The sequence below is a fragment of the Nicotiana attenuata genome, chromosome 10 (genome assembly GCF_001879085.1).
Source record: "Nicotiana attenuata strain UT chromosome 10, NIATTr2, whole genome shotgun sequence".
Lineage (NCBI taxonomy): Eukaryota > Viridiplantae > Streptophyta > Magnoliopsida > Solanales > Solanaceae > Nicotiana > Nicotiana attenuata.
Genome location: NC_031998.1, coordinates 12,815,537 through 12,841,278, shown reverse-complemented (window position 1 = coordinate 12,841,278; position 25,742 = coordinate 12,815,537). Strand labels below are relative to the sequence as shown.

At 40.2% G+C, this 25,742-nt stretch overlaps 1 protein-coding gene across 1 annotated transcript; it reads right to left on the bottom strand.

The window, feature by feature from the left end:
* Nucleotides 1,663-6,971, bottom strand: LOC109233021 (importin subunit beta-1-like). Its single transcript, XM_019398756.1, has 3 exons — nt 6,697-6,971; nt 2,288-4,712; nt 1,663-2,203 (listed from the first exon to the last, which is right to left on the bottom strand). Exons 2-3 carry the CDS (start codon nt 4,705-4,707, stop codon nt 1,999-2,001), a joined length of 2,625 nt encoding a protein of 874 aa, XP_019254301.1. The 5' UTR covers nt 4,708-4,712; nt 6,697-6,971; the 3' UTR covers nt 1,663-1,998.

The following is a 25,742-nucleotide window of genomic DNA, read 5'->3' as shown; positions in this document are numbered from 1 at the left end:
TTTCCCCCTTTCACAAAATATTTGAAGTTTATAGCTTCATTTCTGAAGTATATACTCCATTGAGTGCACCTTTAACCTTCTTCCTGCATAGTTTAAGGCATGATGCAATTCATAATGAATTTTCAATGTGACCTTGTCATTGTCAACCATGATTTCTGTTCAATAAAGATATTTTCAAAATAAGTTAAGTTCAATAATTGGTTTAACATAATAATTTTAACATACAAAGAAAATACATAAACAAATTATTACTCATAGCAACAATTCTTTTATCTAATATATATTTTAGAGAATTGACTATTTCCATATTTTTTTTTCCCTTCAAATTGAAATGCTAAAAGCATCCATGATGTGTGTGCGTTCAGCATATTTTCTTGAATTTTGTATATAAGATTTTTTTTACTTTATTGCCATAATTTTAGCAATGACCTCAATATAATAGAAGCACGTCTTAATTTTTTCAAGCAAGAAAGACAAAACTAAAGTTTTGTTTTGGATGAAAAATATTACACTTCACCTTTAAAAGGATAAAAGGATAGAGAGAGGAACAAAAAACCTTCACTCGAAAAAGGAAATTCTAACCGGAAAAATAATGCACAAGGGAATTCCCTTTCCCATTCAAAAAGTGGGGGGTATTGGTCACAACCCCTGAAGGTTAAGGGAGTAAAGTGAATTTTACTCTAAATATTGGGAAGAAAGGGAAGCGGAATTCTTGTAAGTCTGCAATTCTTCACGCAGTGATGACTTGAAAAAGAAAGTTGCATTCTACTATATCAATTTCCTTATTTGAATCAGGAATGGGGAAGGAATCCTGAAATCTATAATATTACTCTATTGTATGGATTATTGTAGAATGAATTCGTGTCTATGGATTGTCTCAACCTAGTTAACAAAGATGTTTCGTTTAATATTCAGTAATATTGAGCATAATTGTTACTTGTCAAAAATTGTAAGAAAATGTAAGTAATCTGTACAAGTCAATGACAATTGTAAGATGAAGAATCTTTGAGTATCATAGAAATGATATGAAGATTGCTAAAAATATCTAAAATGGAAGGAAGTATAACAAAAATTTACAGTAGATAACATCTAAAGTAGTCAAAAGTCAACTTAAAGTATTAAGTAAAAGAACCCAACATAATCTAGAACCAAGGTAATAATGGTTTTGTAATTTTACTTGATTGCTGATACACCTCCTTGACTTTTAAGAACTTAATTATGTCTTGTTAACTAATCCACTGGAATTAGTAAGCCCCAAAAAGGATGGATGTCAAGCAAAAGAGGGATATCAGCTCAATTTAATTAGAACATACATATACATTCAGATCCCAACAATCAGCTCAATTTGCAGACCTTTGGAAAGAGAGTCACTAGGATGTGATGGGATTTTAACAAACAACAATATCTGATGCTACTAAATAACCGAGTTCTGCTCACCTCAAATGATTGGGCTGAGGGTCATATTGTAAGTACTGTATGCTTAGTGCTAACTACGAAATATTCAACGTAAAAGCAGATTGCCACTGCAATAAACAATCTATGGAAAGCTAATTCAATGATCTACCATAATTAGAAATGAAGAAATCCTCAACAGATTCCAACACAATCCAATATTCGTTTTATATTTATAAAGAATAAGCATGACTCGTAAAAGATGGAATAGGTTCCCAAATACGGTTTTTAGGTATTTTAGAAAGAGCCCTGTGACGGAGTGAAAGAATTAAAAAGTTACAAAAAGATGTACTAAATAAACCGTCATCTTGTAATGTATAGAACTAGACAACGTCCAAAATGACAGCAGGCTACCACAAGTAGGTGGTCTTAATCCTTGAAACTACATAGAAAAGAACTGACCCCCTTTGGGTATATACCCCAACAATGAAAAGAATTTCATCGTTTCATAAAATCTACTACACGATGACCAGACACTTTGCCCTGCTGACACGAAGGAAAACACATGACTCTCTTGCAAACTGATACTTTGAATCAGCTCTTTCTTCACCCACAAACAGAGAAGGCACGCCCAATCATCCCTTGGGTCCAAGCTGCTGTTTCTTTGAGCTGTTCATCATCAGATTGAAGACACTCGCCCAACAACTCGGCGCAGAATACACGATCTTTGAAAAGGGTGGTTATATTTGGACCAAGTGCATCAGCTAAATCTCCCAACACAGCAACCGCTGCTTTGGTCACACTTTCATCTCTACAAAAAATCAATACACTTGTTAGAATTAATAAGCTGCAGAGACATTAAGAAGACGATGTCACTAAGATCGAACTAAATTACCTTGGTTTGTCCTTAGCAACCAGTTCAATGAACTGCAGGAGATGAGGAGCATGGGGTAACATCAAGTCAGCCTTGGAATTCTTAAATCCTTGAAGAATTCCTGAATATGCTTCAAAAATACTGCGCCTGAGCTGGTTGCCATACTCTAGCATTTCCTCATCACTGTTGTCTAACTGTGCACATAATTCGGAAGCACCTTGCATCATAGGCAATGCATATTGGAGGTATTTCTCAAAGTGTTCACCAATGGCAAGAGCAATATCCCCGAAGCAGGAAAATATCGGAGGCTTTACAGATCGGTTAAGTTCGCTGCTAGACAGATCCTTCAGAAGAAGTGCCATCATCCCATCACAATATGGTAAGATCTTGTCATCCAAGGCACGGGAAATGTCACCAACAACCCCCACCGAGATGGAACACACCTGGTACTCCTCAAAATTTTGCAGCCCCATCTCCAGATATTTGTAGAACTCTGGCATATACTTCAAGAACTCCTGTCCAGTTGCATAGGCCAGAGCGCCAATGGCAAGCATGGCCTCTTCATGCACCGTCGAGCTACGACAAGCAAATACCTTTAGGAACAACAACATGATCTGGTCGGCAATCTGAAGTAGAATGGGCTTAGTTTCATCAGCATTGCTAAGCTTCTGAATGATAACCTGGAGTACACCACAAAGGGAAGCCTGCAAATCTCCCTGCTTTTCCCTATCATCAGAGGATACAATCTGAAGCTCTACTGTTTGTGCCAACTTAGTCATGATAACAGGGCAAAGCTTCGCAATTATATCAGATGTTTCAACAAGGTTAGAGCACCTAACAACTTCATTCAATGTTTCATATGCGTTAGTTCTGAGCTTAGAATCACTGCTGTCAGTCCGGTCAGCTGTGGAAATAAGAGAGGTGATCATCTCAGGAATATATGGTGTGAGCAAAGACGAGCTTGGCCCACCATCCTCATATCCCTGTGCAAGAAAATAGATAGCCCCACAAACTTTCTCGGCAACATGAGAGGCATCTTTTAAACTCTCTAACAGCACTCCGACAATCCGCTGGAGGTTGGCTGGCGAAATCACTGAGAACCCAGAAGATGGCGTGTGCAGAAACTCAAAAATACGGCTAAGTGTCCATGCAGTGGTATCTCTTACATGGCTGTTTTCATCCTTCATCGCCTTAAGAAGAAAATCTAATCCAGCATGGACCATGGGAGAGAGCTTCTCAATGCTTGGGCCTTCAAGAATTGAGCCAAATGCATATGTCGCAGCCTCACGTGAGCGCCAATCAGGCTTCAATATATTAGCCTCAACAAAAGGCATTACCAGGGGAACAACAGCATCTCCAACAGTCCTGGCAACAAGACCAAGACACGTTCCACCAGCCATTGCCAGATTCCAAATATCATCATCCTGGTCCTGTTCCTCATCCTGCTTCAATAATGTTTCCAGCAGCATTGGAACAAGTGTTGGGAGGGCCTTCTCAATGAAGCGAGAGTGTTGCACACTAGAATCCCCACTGTAAGGAACCTCATAGTCTTGCAATTCTATCTCTTCGTCACAGATAGAACTCCAGAACTCAATTGCTTGAAGAGCAACAGACTCCTGATCTTCTCTGACTGCTTTTGCTGTCAACTCAAAGACAGTCTGCATGTAAGGTTCAAGCAACTCATAGTATGTTGATGCAATAGAAACAAGACACTCGAATGCAGCCTGTCTAATCTCTGTCTCCTTTGCAATGGCTGCCTCACAGACGACCTTCATGATAAAATTCCTCTCCATCTCATTACCGAAGTTTGTCTGAGCAAAATCAAGAGCATTATATAAAGCCCTAGTAGCAGCAAGACGGACTTCAGGGCTTTGCTCCTCAACATTCATACCTTGCACAACAGCAGTGAGAACAGAGTTTACTTCATCTTGGACAAGATCTTGGTGCGATATCTCCTCACACACATAGCCAAGTGTTTCAAGGGTTGACTGTTTCAGGGACGGAGGCCTGCCTTGTTGGGTCATGTTAACAAGCAACGACCCAATGAGCTCTGGCCACTGTTTCTGGGGAATTTCAATCGAAGCCACCTTTGCAATTACTTGGGCAGCAGTGTGACTTGCCTCACGGACAGACGAACCTAGGGTGCTCAAGAGCAAGCTTTTAATTTGAGATTTACATTGAGCATCAATTGCCTGCCATTGTTGAACAAGCTGTTCTTTCCTAGCAGATTCTTTTGCATCTAGTGAGTTCTTAAGCACAATACCAGCCAGTCTTCGAGATTCAGTGGGTTTTCCATCATTGGAGAGCTCAGCAGCCAATGACAGAAGAAAGCCTGGTAGGTTTTGTTCTCGGAACTGACCAAGACCAGTCTCTGCATCAGACCGAATCTTAGCATCTGCTGATTGAGCAGCCAATAGAAACTGAGTGATGTCGAGAGCCATTTCTCCTACAGATTAAACCCAAAAGAAAACGTGAGGTGCTGTGGAAATTCTAGAATCCACATATTTAAAAATTAGCAAGTCATTCAAAGAGAAAGAGAGTTCTCCTAGGACATAGGAGGCAAGGAGAGAGGTAAGATCAGAAAGCTAGTTGAATTGCATTTCCATTTTAACAGTTAAAGAAATCAATTGTAAATTTGAAGTACTGGCAACAGCAAAACAGAGCTATTTACTATTCTCCTATTCTATAAGTCCCTCATAAAAAGAAATTGACATCAAGCAGCCTTTACACAAAACTAAGTAAACCAGGCGCTCAATTTATGGATGCTTAGCGCCAAAGGAGTCTTTGATTGAGCACATTAAGACTTCTTCTATTCCGAAGCATTCCAACCATTTCCCATGCATGAATTTAAGACAAAACATATCAGGCGCACAAGAAACTGAAGACTCATAACTGATATTGGTACAGAACTTCCTACTCAGATACTTCATACTTCAACCAGAAACTACTCCCAAATCTAAAAATCCAATTACTTCTCTCTTTCTTCTTCTTCTTCCTTTTTTTCTTTGGGGCTAACAACTATTACAGGTCCCAATTAGGCACAATGGAAAATTCTAGAATTTATGGATAATCAAAAAATTAGGTACATATTACAGAGAAGTAGAACACTCCTTCTAGGACATAAGAGCAAGGAGAGAGGTAAATCAAAAGCTAGTTAAGTTGCATTTCCATTTACATATAACAAAATTGTGGACAACATTTTGAAGTGCTTGGCAACAGTAATGGATCAATTCAATATTCTGTTAGGGGTCGTTCAATTACCAGGATAAGGATACTAATTCTGGTATAGAACTTCGGATTATATATATCCCATGTTTATTTGCGGGTATGAGCTAATACCTGTATAAATTTTATAGCCAAACTTCATATTAAATATCCCATATTGGATACGGGTTAATATTCCCAGGATTATAATCCCGGGATAACCTAGTTTCAAATCAAACGACCCCTTAATCCATAACAAAATGAATTCAAAGGAAAGGTATCCCTTGATTGAACACAGAATTTTGTTATTTCTATTTTATTCCACGTGTCAAGCAGCCTTAGCACAGACATGAACTTTAGATGAATTCAAGCAGCTTTAACGCAAAATTAAGCAGACCAAGTAACAATTTGTGTATGCTTGGCACCAAAAAGTGTCCTTTAATGGAACACAGAACTTCTTTGCTTCCAAAGCATCCCAGTGATTTCACACGTGCTTCAAACGAAACACATCAGGTGCACAATAAGCTGAAACCCTGTAACTTATATTCATACCCCCCCCCCCCTTTCCCCTACTCAGGTACTTCAAACAGAAACAACTACTCCCAAATCATATAATTCAACTACTTTTTTCTACTGCTAAAATTATTAAAGGTCTCAATTGATTCAACAATTGAATTACCGGAGCTATCAGTTATCAGTTTAGGACTTAACATTTTGACAGTCTTTGTGAACGTATACAACTTTCTTTAACCACTCAACTTAACAGTGAACAGTAAACATACCTTAAACAAAACATCAATCCATCAGGTTTTCTTACTAGTTGCTGCGGGTCACGAGCATGCAACTTGTTTTGAATCTCTTTATTTTATATAAGCCTTTCCTTAAGTTTATTTTTGAACTGTGTCGGGTTTGTCTGTATGAATCCTCTATATATCAATTCCACTCTATCGCGGGCACCTTTTATTCCAATACTAAGAATTTAAGCACCAGTTATAACACAGTTTTAGAAAGCATAACAATTACATCTATAATCAACTAGGAAGCTAAAAAGAAGCAAATGAAATAGATTAACGATATATACTAAAGCAAACATTAAGCCATAGCAGGAAAATGAAATTAAATAACCTTAAACCCTAACTAGAAAATCAAATCGAATCGATCTATTAATGTATATACTATATAATCCAAAAGAAGAATAACACATAACTATTCTTAATAATACTGACCCAGTATTCAAATGCCTCGATTTCGATAGATGAAACTAAAACCCACTAGCTAGGGTTTTTTCCTCTCTCGTCTTCCCTCACTCTATCGTTTTCTTCGAGTGAAGAAATTGAAGAGCACAACACTGGTGAATCACTCAATCACAAAAATGTTGTGTGTATATATAGAGAGAGAGGGGGAGAGAGATGAGGGGTGGGGTGGGCGGTGTATTTCGAATGATGGGAAGAAGCGGGATGGTATAAGACGAGCTTATTTTGTTTTTGTAGAGGGGAGCAAAACTAACGGGCAGGAAAATCCCAGTAATGCCCTGCTCGAGAACGCCGTCCTTAACCCTAGATATTTTTTGAAATCTCGCACGTGCGACCATGTTATCTTTATGTCACACGTGTTATGTAATTGGGCTCGGCTTTTGAGGAGCTGTTATGTGAAGTTTGTGTAGAAATGACCCCAGCTAGTCACTTTGAACGGCTGTTATTTAGGAATTAGCCAGTGCGTCATAAATTTCAGTATTTTAGTTTAATTTTCAGGACAAAAATTATAGTGAATTGTCCTTAAGTTTAAGATTTTAGTTTAAAATGTCATGACAAAATAAGTGTTGTCTAATCTCTAAATAGCATCTTTGAGAATGACTATTTATGCAGGGAAAACTACCCTATATACCTACCTAATCAAACGTAATTACCCGTAATTACCCATTTTAAAAGTAATTACATCAAATACCTATTTTATTACAACTAATTACCCGCCCAACCCAATTCTCGCTTGCGATGGACATATCTAATTTAAGCAGCAAAAGTGTGAATCCTAAAAAGAAGCTAAAGAATAGTTAGCTATTTTCAAATGTGGGCAGTGTTGTTAGTATTGTACCTTTTTATCATCACCCCCCTTTTTTTTATTTGTGCTCCATAATTTATTTTATCTCCTAAAAGTGAAACAAAAAATAATATGTACTATCTAACTAAAATTTGAATTTTCATGTGTGTTGAAGTGTTTGCTGTTAGAATTTATTGGGTATTGTTCTTTGATTATGATGTTAATGCTAATTTTCAAAGATTTATTGTGAGAAAATTAAATCCATCATTGAAGGATCTTGATACTTGAAACTCATAACTTGGTTTGTTTGAGTTTTTAATTGTTTTGATCCGATCCTGTATGGGTTTGTTTGGAAAGTTGATTGGAGGTTGTAGCTAAAGTTTTAGTCAACTTGATGGAGATTTTGTAGTACATTTTAGAAATTTGGGTTGAAATATAGTTGAACCAGAGAAGATGACGAATTTGTATTGTATACCCAAATAGTATACAAATATACCATTTTGGTATACAATTCATTCCAACTATATACCCTATTATTATAGCTATATACTATCTTGGTATCATATGCTAGTTGAATCATTTTTTGGTTGTATTAGCTGCATTTAATTGGTACAATATTTGATTTTCTTTTAATAATAGTAATATAGTACAATTTCTTGTAATACTTTATTATATTAATATGTGGTACACTATTTTTTTATTTTTCTCTTTATGCATGTGTGTTATGTAATAGTAGTATAGTCATATAGTTGCAGGGAATTAACCAGTAAAACTATATTCCATGTTGGTATAATTATATGTCATATTGGTATCATATGGTAGTTTGAACATTGTTTTGATTGTTTTAGCTGCATTTTAAGTGAATTCTATTATGAAATTATTTATATGAACATGATTTGCAGTGCTGGAATTTTTGTGTGCCGATGGACATAAATTATGTGTATTATGTAATAGTTTTATAATTATAGGCAATTGTTGGAACGACCCCATACAACTATATGCCCTGTTAGTATATGGAATGAGCAAGTTATTTTGCGAATATTTAGCTTGCAATATGAGCATGTAAATTTTCTCATACTTTTATTGCGTCCTTTAATGTTTTGGTACAGTAGTATAGTTGCAGGTAGTAACAATGTTCTAGAGCAATCATATGCTCTATTGGTATACATATATACCATATTGGTATCACATGGTACTAGAAGTATTTTTTTGCTACTTATACTTTTACTGCATTTTTCAATATTTTATTATCATTTTATTCTAACTAGTATATATGGAGATTTGGTTGCCGTAGATTATATTTTCTTGCTCTATAATTGGTTGTATTACTGCTTATGGTAGAGTGTGTAATGATATTTGTAGGGAAGATGATAAAGGTTTGCATGGCAATCACGTGTTGATTCTTAGAATCTGATTATGTAGTTTATGGTGCTTAGCAGCAGTCAGTGTGATATTCAGTGAATTAGATTAAGTGACAAGTGATATTATTTCAGTTTGATAATTGAATTTAGAAAATGAGAAAGAAAAAAGGTATATTGTATTAGTTATATTAAAAAAAGGTGAACAAATATATACAATATCAGTTATTTTTTCTTATTGTATAAAAAAAATAGTGAAAACAGTAAATGAAATTAGATTATGAAGAGAAAAAGAATATAAAAAAAAGTTAAATGAAATTAAAAAAGAAAAAAAGAAAAAATAAGAAGAAAACGAGAAAAGAAAAGGAGAAAAGAAAGAAAAAAAGGAAAAAAGAAAAGAAGCATAGAAATAAAAAAGAATTGGAGAAAAAGAAAAACTCCCCACAAAAACTACTATGGGTAGGAAATGTAATTAGTTTGATGGGTAGGAAAACAAATGGGTAAAAAAGGGTAAACTTACACAAATATCCCAAATAAGTCTCAGCTTACCAACATCTAGCCATTAGTCATTGACTTACCAAAACAAGCCAAGTACATATAAAAATTGAAAAACTAAATAAATAAGGTTCTTTCTCTCAAAAAATCACAAGAAAAAATCACCTTCCGTATTTTTAAGCGTGATTAGCAACATTAGATGCAAGACGGAAAGGAAATTTCATGGATGAGGTAGCAAATAAGGTGATGAAAAAAAATAAATAAAAAATATAATATTCCAAAAATCTAAGCAAAAAGGGAACTTTTTCAATGGGTATAGTTGAAATTCATTGAGAACATATAGATAAGTCAATATATACAAAATCTGAGAAAGATTGGAGGTGATTTGGATTGGTTTTGTATCAAAATTCGTAATTAATCGAGTTCAAAAGATTCTTCTGCGACACATGTATCACACATGTATCTCACACACAGGTATACTGGATATACATGTGATACACAATTGATACAAATATGATACATATGTGATACACACAGTGATACACATATCATTTTTTTTCATGTTCAGTTTTTACTTCGAATTTTCAATTCAAACCACCTCAAAACTTCACCAAATCATCCCAAAATTGAGATTCAAGCTCCTTAAGATGTACCCAATCTATTCTAATAACACCCACCAAAAGAAAGCAAAAATTTGATATTTTTTTGCTACAAATAGCTAACTGGCTAATATTAGTAATATTTTATTAATTGGCCAGTTTTTGTAATGAGCTACTTATAAATGGACATAGTTGGTAGTTTCCCTTTTGTTTTTGCGGGTAACTGTGTCATTCTCCCATTTATGCACTTGCCCCGAATTTTGGCCAACTGATGGGCCTCCTCAATTGGGCTTGAAACTTCGACATATTGCAACTAATTTGGGGCGGTTTGCAGCCGTACTTTATTTTTATGCCACCTTTTAACCTATACCCTATTTTTAAAAACTATTGATTTCGTAACCAACTAACAAAAAATCCGTATTAATATGACCATTATACCCCTTCCAAAACATATAAAAGATGCATCAACCATACCCAGATTCAAATTCCAGAGCCGTATCTCCTCCATCACTCCGTCTCTCCTGAGATCGCCTATCGCAAACCAGATTTGAACCAGATTCAGATTCAAAATTACAAAATACATTGTAAGTATTCAAAATTTGTTTCACTGATATGCTGAATTTGCATTCTAAATCTGTTTGACGTTCAATTCTAACATTCTAATCCGACAAGTATGCTGAAATTGTTGGTTTATTTGCTAAACAAGCTGAAGTTATTTAGTTCATATCTAAAAACTTCATTAAACGAGTTATATGAGTGTTATCATTGTTTATTTGCTAAACAAGCTGAAGTTATTTAGTTCATATTGTAACGGCCCGACCGGTCGTTTCGAGTTTTTGCACTTTGATCGCCAGTTCTCGGGCATGACTTGCCCCGTGTTATGTATTGTGACTAACGTAGATCGTGGGTTTTGGTTTTCAGGAAAAATTTGGAATGAATTTGAAAGATCAGTTTCAGTTGAAAGCTTTGCATTTGAAAGGTTTGACCAAGAGTTGACTTATTTGTATATGAGCTCGGATCGGAGTTTTTATGATTTGGTTAGCTTCGTTAGGTTATTTGTGACTTAGGAGCGTGATCGGAAATGGTTTTGGAGGTCCGGTGTAGAATTAGACTTGAATTGGCGAAGTTAGTATTTTGGCGAATTCCAGTTGATAGGTGAGATTTTGATCCGAGGGTCGGAATGGAATTCCGAGAGTTGTTGTAGCTTCATTATGTGATTTGGGATGTGTGTGCAAAATTTTAGGTCATTCGGAGGTGATTTGGTTGGGTTTTTGATCAAATGCGTGTTTCGGAAGTTTTAGAAGAACTTAGGCTTAAATCCGATGTAATTTGATGGTTTTGGTGTTGTTTGAGGTGTTTTGATGATTGGAACAAGTTTGAATGATATTTTAGGATGTGTTGGTGCTTTTGGTTGAGGTCCCGGGGGCCTCGGAGTGATTTCGGATGGCTAACGGGAAGTTTTGAATTTGTGAAAAGGGAAAAATGTGCTGCTTCTGGTATTTCTGCTTCTGCGGAACTTGGACCGCAGAGCGAGGACGCATGTGCGAAAGGGAGGCCGCAGAAGCGAGATTTGGACTTTAAGTGGACTTCCACAGAAGCGGGAGGTTGACCGCAAAAGCGGTACCGCTAATGCGGAATTTGAGTCGCAGAAGCGGTTCCTGGGGGCCTTAGTGATATCCACAGAAGCGGAACTTTTGCCGCAGAAGCGGTGTCGCGGAAGCGGTTATTTAACCGCAGAAGCGGAAAAGGTCTGGGCAGAAGGGTTCTTTTAAATCATTTTTGTTCCGCGAGGCTAAGTTAATTTTCACCATTTTTGAGCATTGTGGGAGCTACTTGGGAGCATTTGAAAGTGGATTCGAAGGAGTTTGACTGGAGGTAAGTTTTATGAGTTAAAAACACGATTATATTGTGGAATTATCCTTGAAATTCTTGAGAATTTAGCTAAATTGAAGGAAACTAGGGCTTGGGATTTTAAGATTTTAAATTGGAATTTGAGGGGCCATTTGTGGTCCGAATTGAGAGTTTTTGGTGTGTATAGACTCGTGGCGAGATAAGGAATCCGATGATGTTAAATTTTCTGATTTTCGAGAAGTGGACCCGGGGCTCGGGTTTTTCAAATTTCGTGAATTTCGATATTTTTTGAGTCTTTTCGATTGGGTTATGTTCCCTTAGCCTATTGTAACGTATTCGTTGCGGTTTTGATCAGATTCGACGCACGAGGAGGTCGATTTGCGAGGCAAGGGCATAGCGAGCTAGGATTTTGGCCGGCTTGAGGTGAGTAATGATTGTAAATGATATTCTGAGGGTTTGAAACCCCGAATTTGCACATCATAGTGCTATGTTGAGGTGACTTGCACGCCGGATAGCGAGCGTAGGGTAGAGCACCGTTGGGGATTGTGACTTAGTCCATCTCGATTAATGATTTTACCACGTATTTGATTGAAATCTGTTTGCTATCATCATATTTGGGCTGAATGCCATATTTGGGCTCCGTGCCAACTATTTGAACCCTTCGGGGATTGTTGTTGATGTTTCCTCACTGTATTGACTTTATACTTGAACTCAGTCATGTTATTTCCACTGTTTTCAAAACTCAACCACGTTTGCTCTGTTTTAATACTCAAATGATATTTAAATGATGTTTTGGGCTGAGAGATACTGTTTTACTATTGCCCGAGAGGCTATGTGATTTTTGACTAAGTAAGGTTGAGGGCATGTGTTGTGAGGATACTTTTGGATCGGGCTGCACGCCGCAGCAGTGTTATACTGATATTGATATGAGGCCGAGGGCCTAGTTTGATGCCACAAGATGGCTTGATATTGCGCTTGGGCCGTAAGGGGCCCCTCCCGGAGTCTGCACACCCCAGTAAGCGCCGTCGACGTTAAATGGATCGGGCTGCACGCCGCAGCGATATGTGGAGCGGGCTATACGCCGCAGCGGTACCGGTACTGTTTGATGTGTTTACCTTATTTCATTGTCTGCCATTATATGTTGTTTGTGCTACTTCTTGCAATATTTACCTGTAGCTCTGGTATTATCTGATAACCGAGTGTGGTGCCCGAGAGGCGGACTTCTGTGCTTATCTGCACTATTTGTTTTGCATGAAATTGCATAATTATTGAAAAAGTCATTTTCAAAAGAGGTTTTAAACTGAGCTAAGATATGTCTAAAGGTTTTATAGCTTCATTGCTTTCTCTCAAAGGGTATTTCACTGTCCCTATATAGCATGATGGTTTGCTTTACGTGATTTCTTACTGCTCAGTTGTTATTTACCCTTATTACTCACTGAGTTGGAGTACTCACTTTACTCCCTGCACCTCGCGTGCAGATGCAGGTATTTACCCGGTAACGGGTTTTGGCTGATCAGAGGCAGAGCTATAGGAGTAGCGAGGTGACTGCCTGCGTTCGCAACACCATTTTTTCTCTCTTTTGGTTCATTATTCCGGCGTTGTATATTTTAGGTCTTATAGTTGTATTTATACTCTGACAGATGCTCGTGACTTGTGACACCCCGGTTTGGGCCGTGTTTGGGTTTTATTCTGCACTTATTAAAGAGACCCTTTTGATAGACTGTGGTTATTTAAAATATATTAATGCTGCTTATTAATGTCAACTATTCTAAAATGATAAGTTGGGGTTAGTTGGCTGGCCTCGTCTTCACGAGAGGCGCCATCGCGACCAGTGCGGGGTTTGGGTCGTGACAAGTTGGTATCAGAGCCTAGGTTACTAGGTCTCACGAGTCATGAGCAGGTTTAGTAGAGTCTCGCGGATCGGTACGGAGACGTCTGTATTTATCCTCGAGAGGCTGCAGAACCTTTAGGAAAACTTCACATTCTTGGAATTCTTATCGTGCGTCCTTGATTCAGCTTGAAATGTAACTCTTGAAATTTCCTTCCACGCGTTCGTATGCGCACATGAGCGCTCAGTATCAGATGTGCCTTGATGGCTTGTGATTCCCCAATCGAGGGGCGAGATGTGATTTCTGTGAGTTGATGTTGGGGCCAGTCTGAAGGACCTGAGGCCGGATCTTTGCCTATGGCTTGAGCACCGAGGTGCTGATTGTGTGAATAAGTGATTTGAACTTATATGTTCGGTATTGTCCCTATTAGTGGAAGTGACGGCTGGGTAGCTATGTGAAGAGTGTATTAGTACTGCGAGATGTATCTACATTACTTGGAAATGACGAGGAAGGTCTGCTGGATGATAGATGAACTATTAAGTGTATGATTTCCATTGTGATTGGATGTGTAGCTTCGAGTTATGGGCGCGTGAAGAATCTTTTCGTGTCTCCTAGTTGAGAGTGAAGTAAATTTCATGTTGCGGTATGAGTTCAGACTCAGGAAGACTAAGTGGCTGTGTAATGTGTATGGCGGTGGAAGGTATACGGAAATGTTATAGTGAGGCGAAGCAGGTGGGTTATCTCCTGCGGAGTGTTCTGAAGTGGTGTGATTCTTATGGGTATGTTAAAAGATCTCATGTATAATTGAAGGGTACGTGTTGAAATTTAAAATTTCGGGTTGCTTAAGAGAGTGGGCTTAACTGTTGCGGGGAAGAATGCGAGATTTGCAGAAGATTTACAGTACTGGATGATCTGTGTTTTCACAAACTTATAAATGATTTGAGTTCAATCTCACTATGTTATTGTGGCATCAATAGAGTAAAAGTGTTATGAGTTATTGAGTGTGTCTTGATCTTTGGCTTCGAGCCAAGTGGGGGAGTCTGCTGTGAGCAGTGGAATGCACGGTTAGGTGCTATGTTAGTTCCAGTTTGGGGCGTGCAAGTGAATTAGCTCTGGCTAGAGAAAAGGAATATTTTGACAAAGGTTATATTATGCTTCATAAGGTATGAGAATCACGGAATGTCTAGAGTGTTGTTGGTAAAGAATGCTCGGCGCATAGAGCAGGAAGTTGCTTGGTTGTATTGAGATGAGGATTTCATTTTTGCTGTATCGGAGTGCCAATGAGGCACGGGCGGTTCTGTTCGTTAGGTCAGGTAATTTGCAGTTTGAAAGTGAATGACTTTCGAGAATGGTTCTAATGTGTTCAAGATTCTGCAGGAAACAATCGGGTATTTAAAGTTGCATGCGTGGTTAGAAACTGTGTTTTCATTGGAAGAAGTACAGGTTTGTGGTATTTCTATGTTAATTATGGGGTTCTATGTATCAGTATCGGGAAAGTAAAGGTAACAGATTCGGATTCGCAAGAGGTTCTTCAGATTAAAGTATTCGGTAGCGTAATGTTTTTGGTAATATTTGAGAGAGTATTCAGCGGCCTATGGGTCCTAAACAGTGTGGTCTTGTGCTTGGGTCTCGTGTAGTGAGCCTGGGATTGAGAGATTGTGGTACTACAGCAAGAGGGAGCATCAAGTTGAAAATGAATCAGAAGGAAATTCAGATAGATGGAATGGTTTGGTAGTAGACCGAATCGGTATGGTAAGGACATGATCAATTCTTTGTATGTGTTCGAGGTAGTGGGTCCTTACAGGTATTTTGCAACAATGCTCATAGGCTTTGATGGCTTGCTTAGCTTGGTCTAGTTAGAAGGATTCAGTCCTCGCAGTTTAGTTTGTGCAAATGGAATTGGGAGAGAGTTCTTGTTGGGTTTTACCGTGGTTTGGAGATGTATATTTTCTATGGGCATGCAGAGCATGGGATGTATAGTGATTTTTCTTCTAGATGGGACCAATGGAAAGCTCTTGACTAGCTAAGTGCGTAGGTGTCTGTGGCTCGGAAGGGAGATAAAGTTTTCATGTTATCCTCAGATGGTATGGTATATACGGTATGTTGTGGAGGACTGAGACTTGCGTGTGTTAGGTTACAGTTCAGTTCTGAAAGGGAGTTCATAAAACTCTTAGGCAGCGGGTAGCCTCAGATGGTTAAGGAAATGGTATTGTTATTTGGAAGTGATTTGACGAGAGTATAGGTTTTAGAGAAAGGGAAATGTGATTAAGTTGATAGCATTTTGGTAGTATTGCAGCACTTCTTGTCAGATCGGCTGCTGACATTCGAGTCTGCTTGGCAGCACAGAAGAATCTTAGAGTATTTGGAATGATTGAGTACTAGAGGTAAGTTATATATGCGAGTGGCAAAATTGGGATCAGATATGGTAATTCGTGTGTTTTATGGACTTGGAGATTGGAAGTTCTTATATACAGGTTAGCTCGTGGTTGTGGATGACAAAATGTGAGTAAGTTAGTCAGATATTAGTATGCGCTATGATTCAGTCATTGTGAACCTTCGAAGGATTATTTATCCATTGTGGGTTATAGGCACCTATGGTGCGGTTCTATCAGAATTTCATAATGGAAGTCGAACGGGAAGAGTAATTGGGTGTTGCTCGGTGAATGGCGTATCGGTTATGTCCTATCGGGTGGCGTGGCGTATGTTATTTGTTTCACCGTGCGTGTAATGATTTGCTTTGGTTCCAAACATCAAATTGTGTGTGGCCATCGATTTGGAGCATAGTGACTTGAGGTGTTTCGTGTGGAGTAGTGTTTGGATAGGATCGCACATTGTAGCGAGGCTACGTGGAGATATGACCTTTCAGGGTAGATTCATGTGTTCTATTTCTATGATGTGAGACGGGTTCTCATCCTTGTGTTGTGATGGTACTTATGAGCTTGAAGTACGACTCTTTCGTTTGGGTCATTTCCAGGAATTGAGTATGTTCAGACCGTTTCTTATTGGTGCGCGTATTATGCAAGTTGTGGCTTAGGCCTATATTGATGTGTCATGTCACCAGAGAGGTGTCGGATTCGAGGTGACCGTTGGGGTTACTAATGAATATGAACGGATTTGATTTCAGCTTGTTGGAAGGATAAATATCGAGGTTCGGTTCAGAAATTTGCTATGGTCCTTGCCAAAGGAGAAGTAACCTTATGGATGGCTGATTTGAGAAATGGTTGTGATTTATTGCGTGTTTCATTTATCATTGGCAGTATATGGAAGTGTTGGAATGAGACTTTAGTTGATAGAAGATTTTCTACCGGTATTCGGGTGTTGTGTGCAGCTGCTGTGAATGGAAGTTATCACTACATGTGTTTGAGTTACGTGGTGTATGAGATAATTGCATTTGAGGTTGCAGGCAGGGGTTATTACAGCTGGTTCGGGCTTATTCTGAATAGAGATGTGAGGTTCTGATCTTGTGTATGATTTTGGAAAGTAAAATGTGGTTCTATGGCTTATGGGCTAGATTGGATGGTGAAATATCAGTTATAATGTGTTATCGGGCCTATATGAGATAGGGTGACGTGGGATCACCCCCGGGTATGTGCATGGTAAGGTTATTCAGCGAGTGGTTGGCTTTTAGAACAACTCTGGGTACGTTCGAGGACGAACGTGTGTTTAAGTGGAGGAGGATGTAACGACCCGACCGGTCGTTTCGAGTTTTTGCACTTTGATCGCCAGTTCTCAGGCATGACTTGCCCCGTGTTATGTATTGTGACTAACGTAGATTGTTGGTTTTGGTTTTCAGGAAAAATTTGGAATGAATTTGAAAGATCAGTTTCAGTTGAAAGCTTTGAATTTGAAAGGTTTGACCAAGAGTTGACTTATTTGTATATGAGCCCGGATCGGAGTTTTTATGATTTGGTTAGCTTCGTTAGGTGATTTGTGACTTAGGAGCGTGATCGGAATTGGTTTTGGAGGTCCGGTGTAGAATTAGGCTTGAATTAGCGAAGTTAGTATTTTGGCGAATTCCGGTTGATAGGTGAGATTTTGATCCGAGGGTTGGAATGGAATTTCGAGAGTTGCTGTAGCTTCGTTATGTGATTTGGGATGTGTGTGCAAAATTTCAGGTCATTCGGAGGTGATTTGGTTGGGTTTTTGATCGAATGCGTGTTTCGGAAGTTTTAGAAGAACTTAGGCTTGAATCCGATGTAATTTGATGGTTTTGGTGTTGTTTGAGGTGTTTTGATGATTGGAACAAGTTTAAATGATGTTTTAGGATGTGTTGGTGCTTTTGGTTGAGGTCCCGGGGGCCTCGGGGTGATTTCGGATGGCTAACGGGAAGTTTTGAATTTGTGAAAAGGGAAAAATGTGCTGCTTCTGGTATTTCCGCTTCTGCGGAACTTGGACCGCAGAAGCAAGGACGCATGTGCGAAAGGGAGGCTGCAGAAGCTAGATTTGGACTTTAAGTGGACTTCCGCAGAAGCGGGAGGTTGACCGCAGAAGCGGTACCGCTAATGCGGAATTTGAGTCGCAGAAGCGGTCCCTGGGGGCCTTAGTGATATCCGCAGAAGCGGAACTTTTGCCGCAGAAGCGGTGTCGCGGAAGCGGTTATTTAACCGCAGAAGCGGAAAAGGTCTGGGCAGAAGGGTTCTTTTAAATTATTTTTGTTCCGCGAGGCTAAGTTTATTTTCACCATTTTTGAGCATTATGGGAGCTACTTGGGAGCATTTGAAGGGGGATTCGAAGGAGTTTGACTGGAGGTAAGTTTTATGAGTTAAAAACACGATTATATTGTGGAATTATCCTTGAAATTCTTGAGAATTTAGCTAAATTGAAGGAAACTAGGGCTTGGGATTTTAAGATTTTAAATTGGAATTTGACGGGCCATTTGTGGTCCGAATTGAGAGTTTTTGGTGTGTATAGACTTGTCGCGAGATAAGGAATCCGATGATGTTAAATTTTCTGATTTTCGAGAAGTGGGCTCGGGGCTCGGGTTTTGCAAATTTCGTGAATTTCGATATTTTTTGAGTCTTTTCGATTGGGTTATGTTCCCTTAGCCTATTGTAACGTATTCGTTGCGGTTTTGATCAGATTCGACGTGCGAGGAGGTCGATTTGAGAGGCAAGGGCATAGCGAGCTAGGATTTCGGCCTGCTTGAGGTGAGTAATGATTGTAAATGATATTCTGAGGGTTTGAAACCCCGGATTTGCACATCATAGTGCTATGTTGAGGTGACTTGCACGCCGGATAGCGAGCGTGAGGTAGAGCACCGTTGGGGATTGTGACTTAATCCATCCCGATTAATGATTTTACCACGTATTTGATTGAAATCAGTTTGCTATCATCATTATTTGGGCTGAATGCCATATTTGGGCTCCGTGCCAACTATTTGAACCCTTCGGGGATTGTTGTTGATGTTTCCTCACTGTATTGACTTTATACTTGAACTCAGTCATGTTATTTCCACTATTTTTAAAACTCAGCCACGTTTACTCTATTTTAATACTCAAATGATATTTAAATGATATTTTGGGCTGGGAGATACTGTTTTACTGTTGCCCGAGAGGCTATGTGATTTTTGACTAAGTAAGGTTGAGGGCATGTGTTGTGAGGATACTTTTGGATCGGGCTGCACGCCGCAGCAGTGTTATACTGATATTGATATGAGGCCGAGGGCCTAGTTTGATGCCACAAGATGGCTTGATATTGCGCTTGGGCCGTAAGGGGCCCCTCCCAGAGTCTGCACACCCCTAGTGAGCGCCGTCGACGTTAAATGGATCGGGCTGCACGCCGCAGCGATATGTGGAGCGGGCTGCACGCCGCAGTGGTACCGGTACTGTTTGATGTGTTTACCTTATTTCATTGTCTGCCATTATATGTTGTTTGTGCTACTTCTTGCAATATTTACCTGTAGCTCTGGTATTATCTGATAACCGAGTGTGGTGCCCGAGAGGCGGACTTCTGTGCTTATCTGCACTATTTGTTTTGCATGAAATTGCATAATTGTTGAAAAAGTCATTTTCAAAAGAGGTTTTAAACTGAGCTAAGATATTTCTAAAGGTTTTACAGCTTCATTGCTTTCTCTCAAAGGGTATTTCACTGTCCCTATATAGCATGATGGTTTGTTTACGTGATTTCTTACTGCTCAGTTATTATTTACCCTTATTACCCACTGAGTTGGAGTACTCACTTTACTCCCTGCACCTCGCGTGCAGATGCAGGTATTTGTTCACCCGGTAGCGGGTTCTGGCTGATCAGAGGCAGAGCTATAGGAGTAGCGAGGTGACTGCCTGCGTTCGCAGCACTATTTTTTCTCTCTTTTGGTTCATTATTCCGGCTTTGTATATTTTAGGTCTTATAGTTGTATTTATACTCTGATAGATGCTCGTGACTTGTGACACCCCGGTTTGGGCGTGTTTGGATTTTATTCTGCACTTATTAAAGAGACCCTTTTGATAGACTGTGGTTATTTAAAATATATTAAAGCTGCTTATTAATGTTAACTATTCTAAAATGATAAGTTGGTTTAGTTGGCTGGCCTTGTCTTCACGAGAGGCGCCATCGCGACCAGTGCGGGGTTTGGGTCGTGACACATATTTAAAAAATTCAGCAAAACGAGCTGAAGTTTTTCTCCTACACTGGTTAAATATTAAACATAAATTAAAATTTCATATTGCAAAAAACTTTAGCATTAGTTGCCGAAGATTTTTACGTAATCTGTAAAAACTTCAGCAATATGAGCTGATGAAGTTTTCCTCCTACACTAGGTAAAAAAAACATAAATTAAAATTACATATTGCACAAAAAACTTCAGCATAGGTACTGAAGTTTTTTAGTTAATATTTAAAAACTTCAGCAGGAAGAGCTGAAGTTTTTCGGTTAATCTTTAAATACTTAAGCAAGAAGAGCTGAAGTTAATCATTTCCTCTGCTATTTTTCGATTTTGAATAGAATTAATATTAAAAAAAAAACGCACAAAAAACTTATAACAAAAACTGAACATTTCATTGAACATTAAAAGGATAAATTAACATAAATAACAAAATAACAAAAATAACAAAAAGAAAAACTAATTGTCCATATTATCATCATCGTCGTCGTCGTCGTCACTACCAGATGGACGAGCATCTTCATCAATAAGATTATCAAATCTTGCATACATCACAAGCGTATCATGCTTGTTGTTGATTTCTTTGAGCTCCCTGTCGTACTTGTCTATGAGCTCATCCAGTTTCACCTCAAAGGCCTCTATTATGTCTTGCTTGATTTCTTCCACTATTTTCCTGATCACAGCATCCATTTTTCTACTTTTTGTATTTTATGTCTGCTAAAATATATGTTTTGAGTGAATAAACTCTCAAAGTATAGCGTGCTTTTATAGGAAAAAATAACTTCTGCATGGTATATGAAAAGGCAAAGAGGAATTTTAAACGTTGTCTAAAGAAAAGCGTGCATGAATGTGATAGGAATGTAATTATTACACTAACACATTGTAATGACCCGACGAGTCGTTTTGCCTTTTAGAACCCCGTTCCCCTAAATAAAGCCTCTCGTACTTGCTTTAACTAATTTACGACTTGCGAGGGCGATTGGTTCGGGGATTTGAAGGGTTTTGAGTAAAAATATGCCCATTTGCTTCTTTAGGATTTCTTAAAAAGACCAAGTTTGACTTCGGTCAACATTTTGGGAAAACCGGCCCGGATTCGTGATTGGATAATTTTTGAGGGTCCATGGGAAAATATGGGACCTGGGCGTGTGTCCGAAATCGAATTCCGAGGTCCCTAGCCCGAGTAATGAATTTTTATCTAAAATTGTTTAATTGAAGCTTTAAAGAATTAAAGAAACTAAGAAATCATTGATTCCCTAGGTATCGGACTTGGATTTTGGTTCCGAAGCTTGGTACAGGTCCGTAATGTCTTTTAAGGCTTGCCCGTAAAATTTGGTGCCAATCCGAGTAGTTTGAGGGCGTTTTGACCCGTTAGAGGAGAGTTAAGAACTTGAAACTTCAATAGTTTGATTCATTTGGTTTTAGGGGGTGATTCCAAGATTTAGCGTTGTTTTGGGAGTTCCGAGGGTTCGAGTAGGTCCGCCTCGTGATTTCAGACTTGCCGGTATGTTCGGGCGGGGCTCGGAAGCCTCGAGCGTCAAACGAGCGAGGTTCGAGCGAAGTAGAAAAACTTAAAAGAGCTGGAGGTTTAGCTGCTTCTGTCATAACCGCATCTGCGGTTCTGAGCAGCAGAAGCGGGACCGCAGATGCGGTCAGGCCATCGCAGAAGCGAAAAGGGGGAGGCCCAGGGAAAGCCGCAGAAGCGGCCTAGGGACCGCAGAAACGGTTGCGCTTATGCGATCCCCAGATCGCAGATGCGGTCCAGCCCTTTTAGGCCCAAGCCGCAGAAGTGGCCCAATAACCGCAATAACCGTAGGAGCGGTTCCGCATATGCGGGCCTCAGACCGCAGAAGCGGTCCAATACCCTCTTGCCCAGTTCCGCAGATGCGGCCCCATCTTCGCAAATGCGGGACCGCAGATGCGGTCCCCTAACCGCAGAAGCGGAAATCGCTGGGTAGTGGCCTTCATTTAATTCGAACTCAAACACCATTTTTCATTTTACACTCCACACTTAGGCGATTTGGGGGTTTCCAAAGAGAGGCTTCCAACATAGCACTTCAAGGTAAGTTACTCCCATTCATTATTAGTTAAATACATGTATATTAGGTAGATTAAACACTACAAAAATAGATAAAATCAAAGGGTTAGAGCTAGACCTAGGGTTATAATAAAATTAAGATTTAAGCATGAAATTTGTTAGGGAATGGACTAGAATTTATATATTATTGATCCTTAGGTTGTAGAGAACAATTTCCTTCGAAAAATATCGGAATCCGGGCACGTGGGCCCGGGGTCGGAATTTAGGAAACTTGTGAAAAATGTTGGGAAATTACTTAAATAGTTAGAATTCGACCTTTTAAGCCTTTATTGACTAGCTCTTACCTATTTTAACTAGTTTGCGATCGTTCGGCTTCGAATTAAGAGCTTGGGCTTGTTCTCGATATTGGGAGCGCGCTTTGGTGCGAGGTGACTCTCTTTTCTAACCTTGTAAGAGGGAATTGTCCCCATAGGATTAATAATTGATTAATTGTTGCTAAATGCGGGTGCTACGCACACGCTAGGTGACGAGAGTCTGTGCGTATCTACTACTATGTTAATGGTCCGGGTAGTTTAGGACCCACATCATGCTTATTTTACGTGACTCTCTATATTATCTTGTTACTACGAGCACCTAGGATATGCTAGAGATTTAAAAAGGGAATAAGAACGTACTTGTACAATTGTTAAGGTCCTGCTTGGCATTTATGACTATTGATGTGCCTTGTGTGTATACTTGATATTTCTTCTTATTTGTGGATCGGGCCGATCGCCTCGGTATGAATAGATGCATCTATAGGCGCGCCGTCGACCCTCGGCAAGTGCACAGTTTATTTCTGTTGGATCGGGCCGCCGCCTCGGCATACTTGCGCATGCTTATATAGCTTTGCCTGAGAGTGTTAGATATTAGAACTGTTGTTTTTCATGACTCGAAGGGAATTGATAATTGTAACTGAAGTAATTGATTATCTGAATCTTAGCGAGAATATGACTTATATGCCTTGTTGTAAACTGTTGCCTATTAAAGAGTTCTCATTGTTAAACTTACACTTATAATATTATCTAACCCTAGTGAGTATCAAGTCGACCTCTCGTCTCTATTTCTTCGAGATTAGGCGGGATACTCACTGGGTACATATTGTTTATGTAGTCATGCTACGCTTCTGTACTTAAATGTACAGGGTCTGAGGCAGGTGGATCCGGTTATTTCTCTGGTGCGCATTCGTGAGCAGGCTTGGGACTTCTACAGTGAGCTGCTTTCCTTCCATGTCGATCCGCAGCCGAAGAAGTCTTTCTTTTGTACTGTTATAGTCTGTGTACTTTGATCCAGACAGTAGGGTAGTGTGGTATTCTTTTGGGTTGTATATTCTACTAGTTGCCCGTAGCTTGTGACACCAGGTTCTGGCACACACTTTGGTAGACGATTATTTTGGGATTGTTTAACTATTTTATTATGGTATTTATCTCTCTTGGTTTTAAATTTCAAGTTGAGTGTTTATTCCACTTATTCTAGTTAAAAACAATATGATTATTTTAGTAATATTTTCGCAATGGCTTGCCTGACAAGGGTGTCAGGCGCCCTCACGACCTATTGTGAAAATGGGTCGTGATAACATGGTATCAGAGAACTAGGTTCACGTAGGTCTCACGAGTTATGGGCAAACCTGATAGAGTTTTGTTGATCGGTATGGAGACGTCTGTATTTATCTTCGAGAAGCTATAGGGTATTAGGAAAGACTACTCTTTATTCATTTCCTGTCGTGCAATGCTTAGAGTACTGAATTTCCCTCTTCTATTCCCTCACAGATGGTGAGAACTCGTACTGCTGACGTTCCGAATCCGGGAGGAGCTGCTCCCCCCGTTGCTAGAGGCCGAGGTAGAGGCCGGGGGAGGGCACCGGCCCGTGGTAGGGGACGAGGGCGTTGCACCACCAGCAGATCCTGTGGAGGACCCTATTATTGAGGAGCAGGGCGAGGTGCCCGCAGCTGACCTACCCCGGCGGATTTCATGACAGCACCGGGATTTCAGGAGGTCATGGGCCGCATGCTACGGTTCATGGACACTATGACTCAGGCTGGTTTATTTCCAGCAGACCCAGCCACTTTACAGGCAGGAGGGGGAGCCCAGACCCCTACTGCTCAGGCTCCAGGCCACACAGCTGCAGTATATCAGACTCCGGCTGCACTACCCGCAGATGGGGCTCAGCCAGTTGCTGCAGTGGCGCCCCAGCCCAGGCCAGCTGTGGATGGTGACCCACAGAAGTTATTAGACAGATGGACCAAGCTTCACCCTCCAGTCTTCGGGGGTGAGCGTCATGAGGATGCTCAGGACTTCATAGACAGGTGCAGGGACAGACTGCACAACATGAGGATATTGGAGTCGCACGGAGTTGACTTCACTACTTTTCAGTTGGAGGGCAGGGCCCGTAGGTGGTGGCAGTCCTATGTACTCGGCAGGCCAGCAGGTTCTCCTCCCATCACTTGGGATCAGTTTGTACAGTTGTTCTTGGATAGGTATATCCCGCCCTCTGAGAGGGAGGAGCTGCGGTACCAGTTTGAGCAGCTCGAGCAGGGTTAGATGTCTGTGACGGACTATGAGGCGAGGTTTTCCGAGTTGTCCTGCCATGCACTCATGATACTTCCTACAGATGCGGAGAGGGTGCGGAGGTTTGTCGCTGGATTGCAGCCCGGTATTCGATTTAGTATGGCTCGAGAGGTGGAGATGGGCACAGAGTATCAGCTAGTCGTCGAGATTGCTCGTCGGATTGAGGAATATCGCCAGAGGGGTAGAGAGCAGATACAGCAGGATAAGAGAGCTAGGTTTTCCAGCGGGTTCAGAGGTGCCCCAGCTAGGGGCAGAGGTCAGTATGGGAGAGGCCAGCCCAGTAGGCCACCAGTTTCAGCACCACCTNGGGAGAGTTATTGCATATGCCTCGCGTCAGCTCAAGATTCATGAGAAAAATTACCCTGTGCACGATCTGGAGTTGGCGGCGATTGTTCATGCTCTTAAGATATGGAGGCACTATTTGTATGGGGTGCCTTGTGAGGTTTACACCGATCACCGCAGCCTACAGCATTTGTTCAAGCAGAGGGATCTCAATTTGAGGCAGCGCAGGTGGCTTGAGTTGCTGAAGGATTATGACATCACCATTCTTTATCATCCGGGCAAGGCGAATGTGGTCGCGGATGCCCTGAGCAGGAAGGCGGAGAGCATGGGTAGCCAAGCATTCATTCCAGCAGAGGAGAGGCCACTAGCCTTGGACATCCAGTCCTTGGCTAACCGGCTTGTGAGGTTAGACATTTCAGAGTCCAGCCGAGTTCTAGCGTGTGTGGTCGCTCAGTCTTCGTTATTGGGGGAGATCAAGGCCCGGCAGTATGATGATCCACATTTGGCAGTCCTCAGAGAGACGGTACTTCAGGGAGGTGCCAAGGAGGTTTTTATTGGCGAGGATGGTGTTCCGCGACTCCAGAG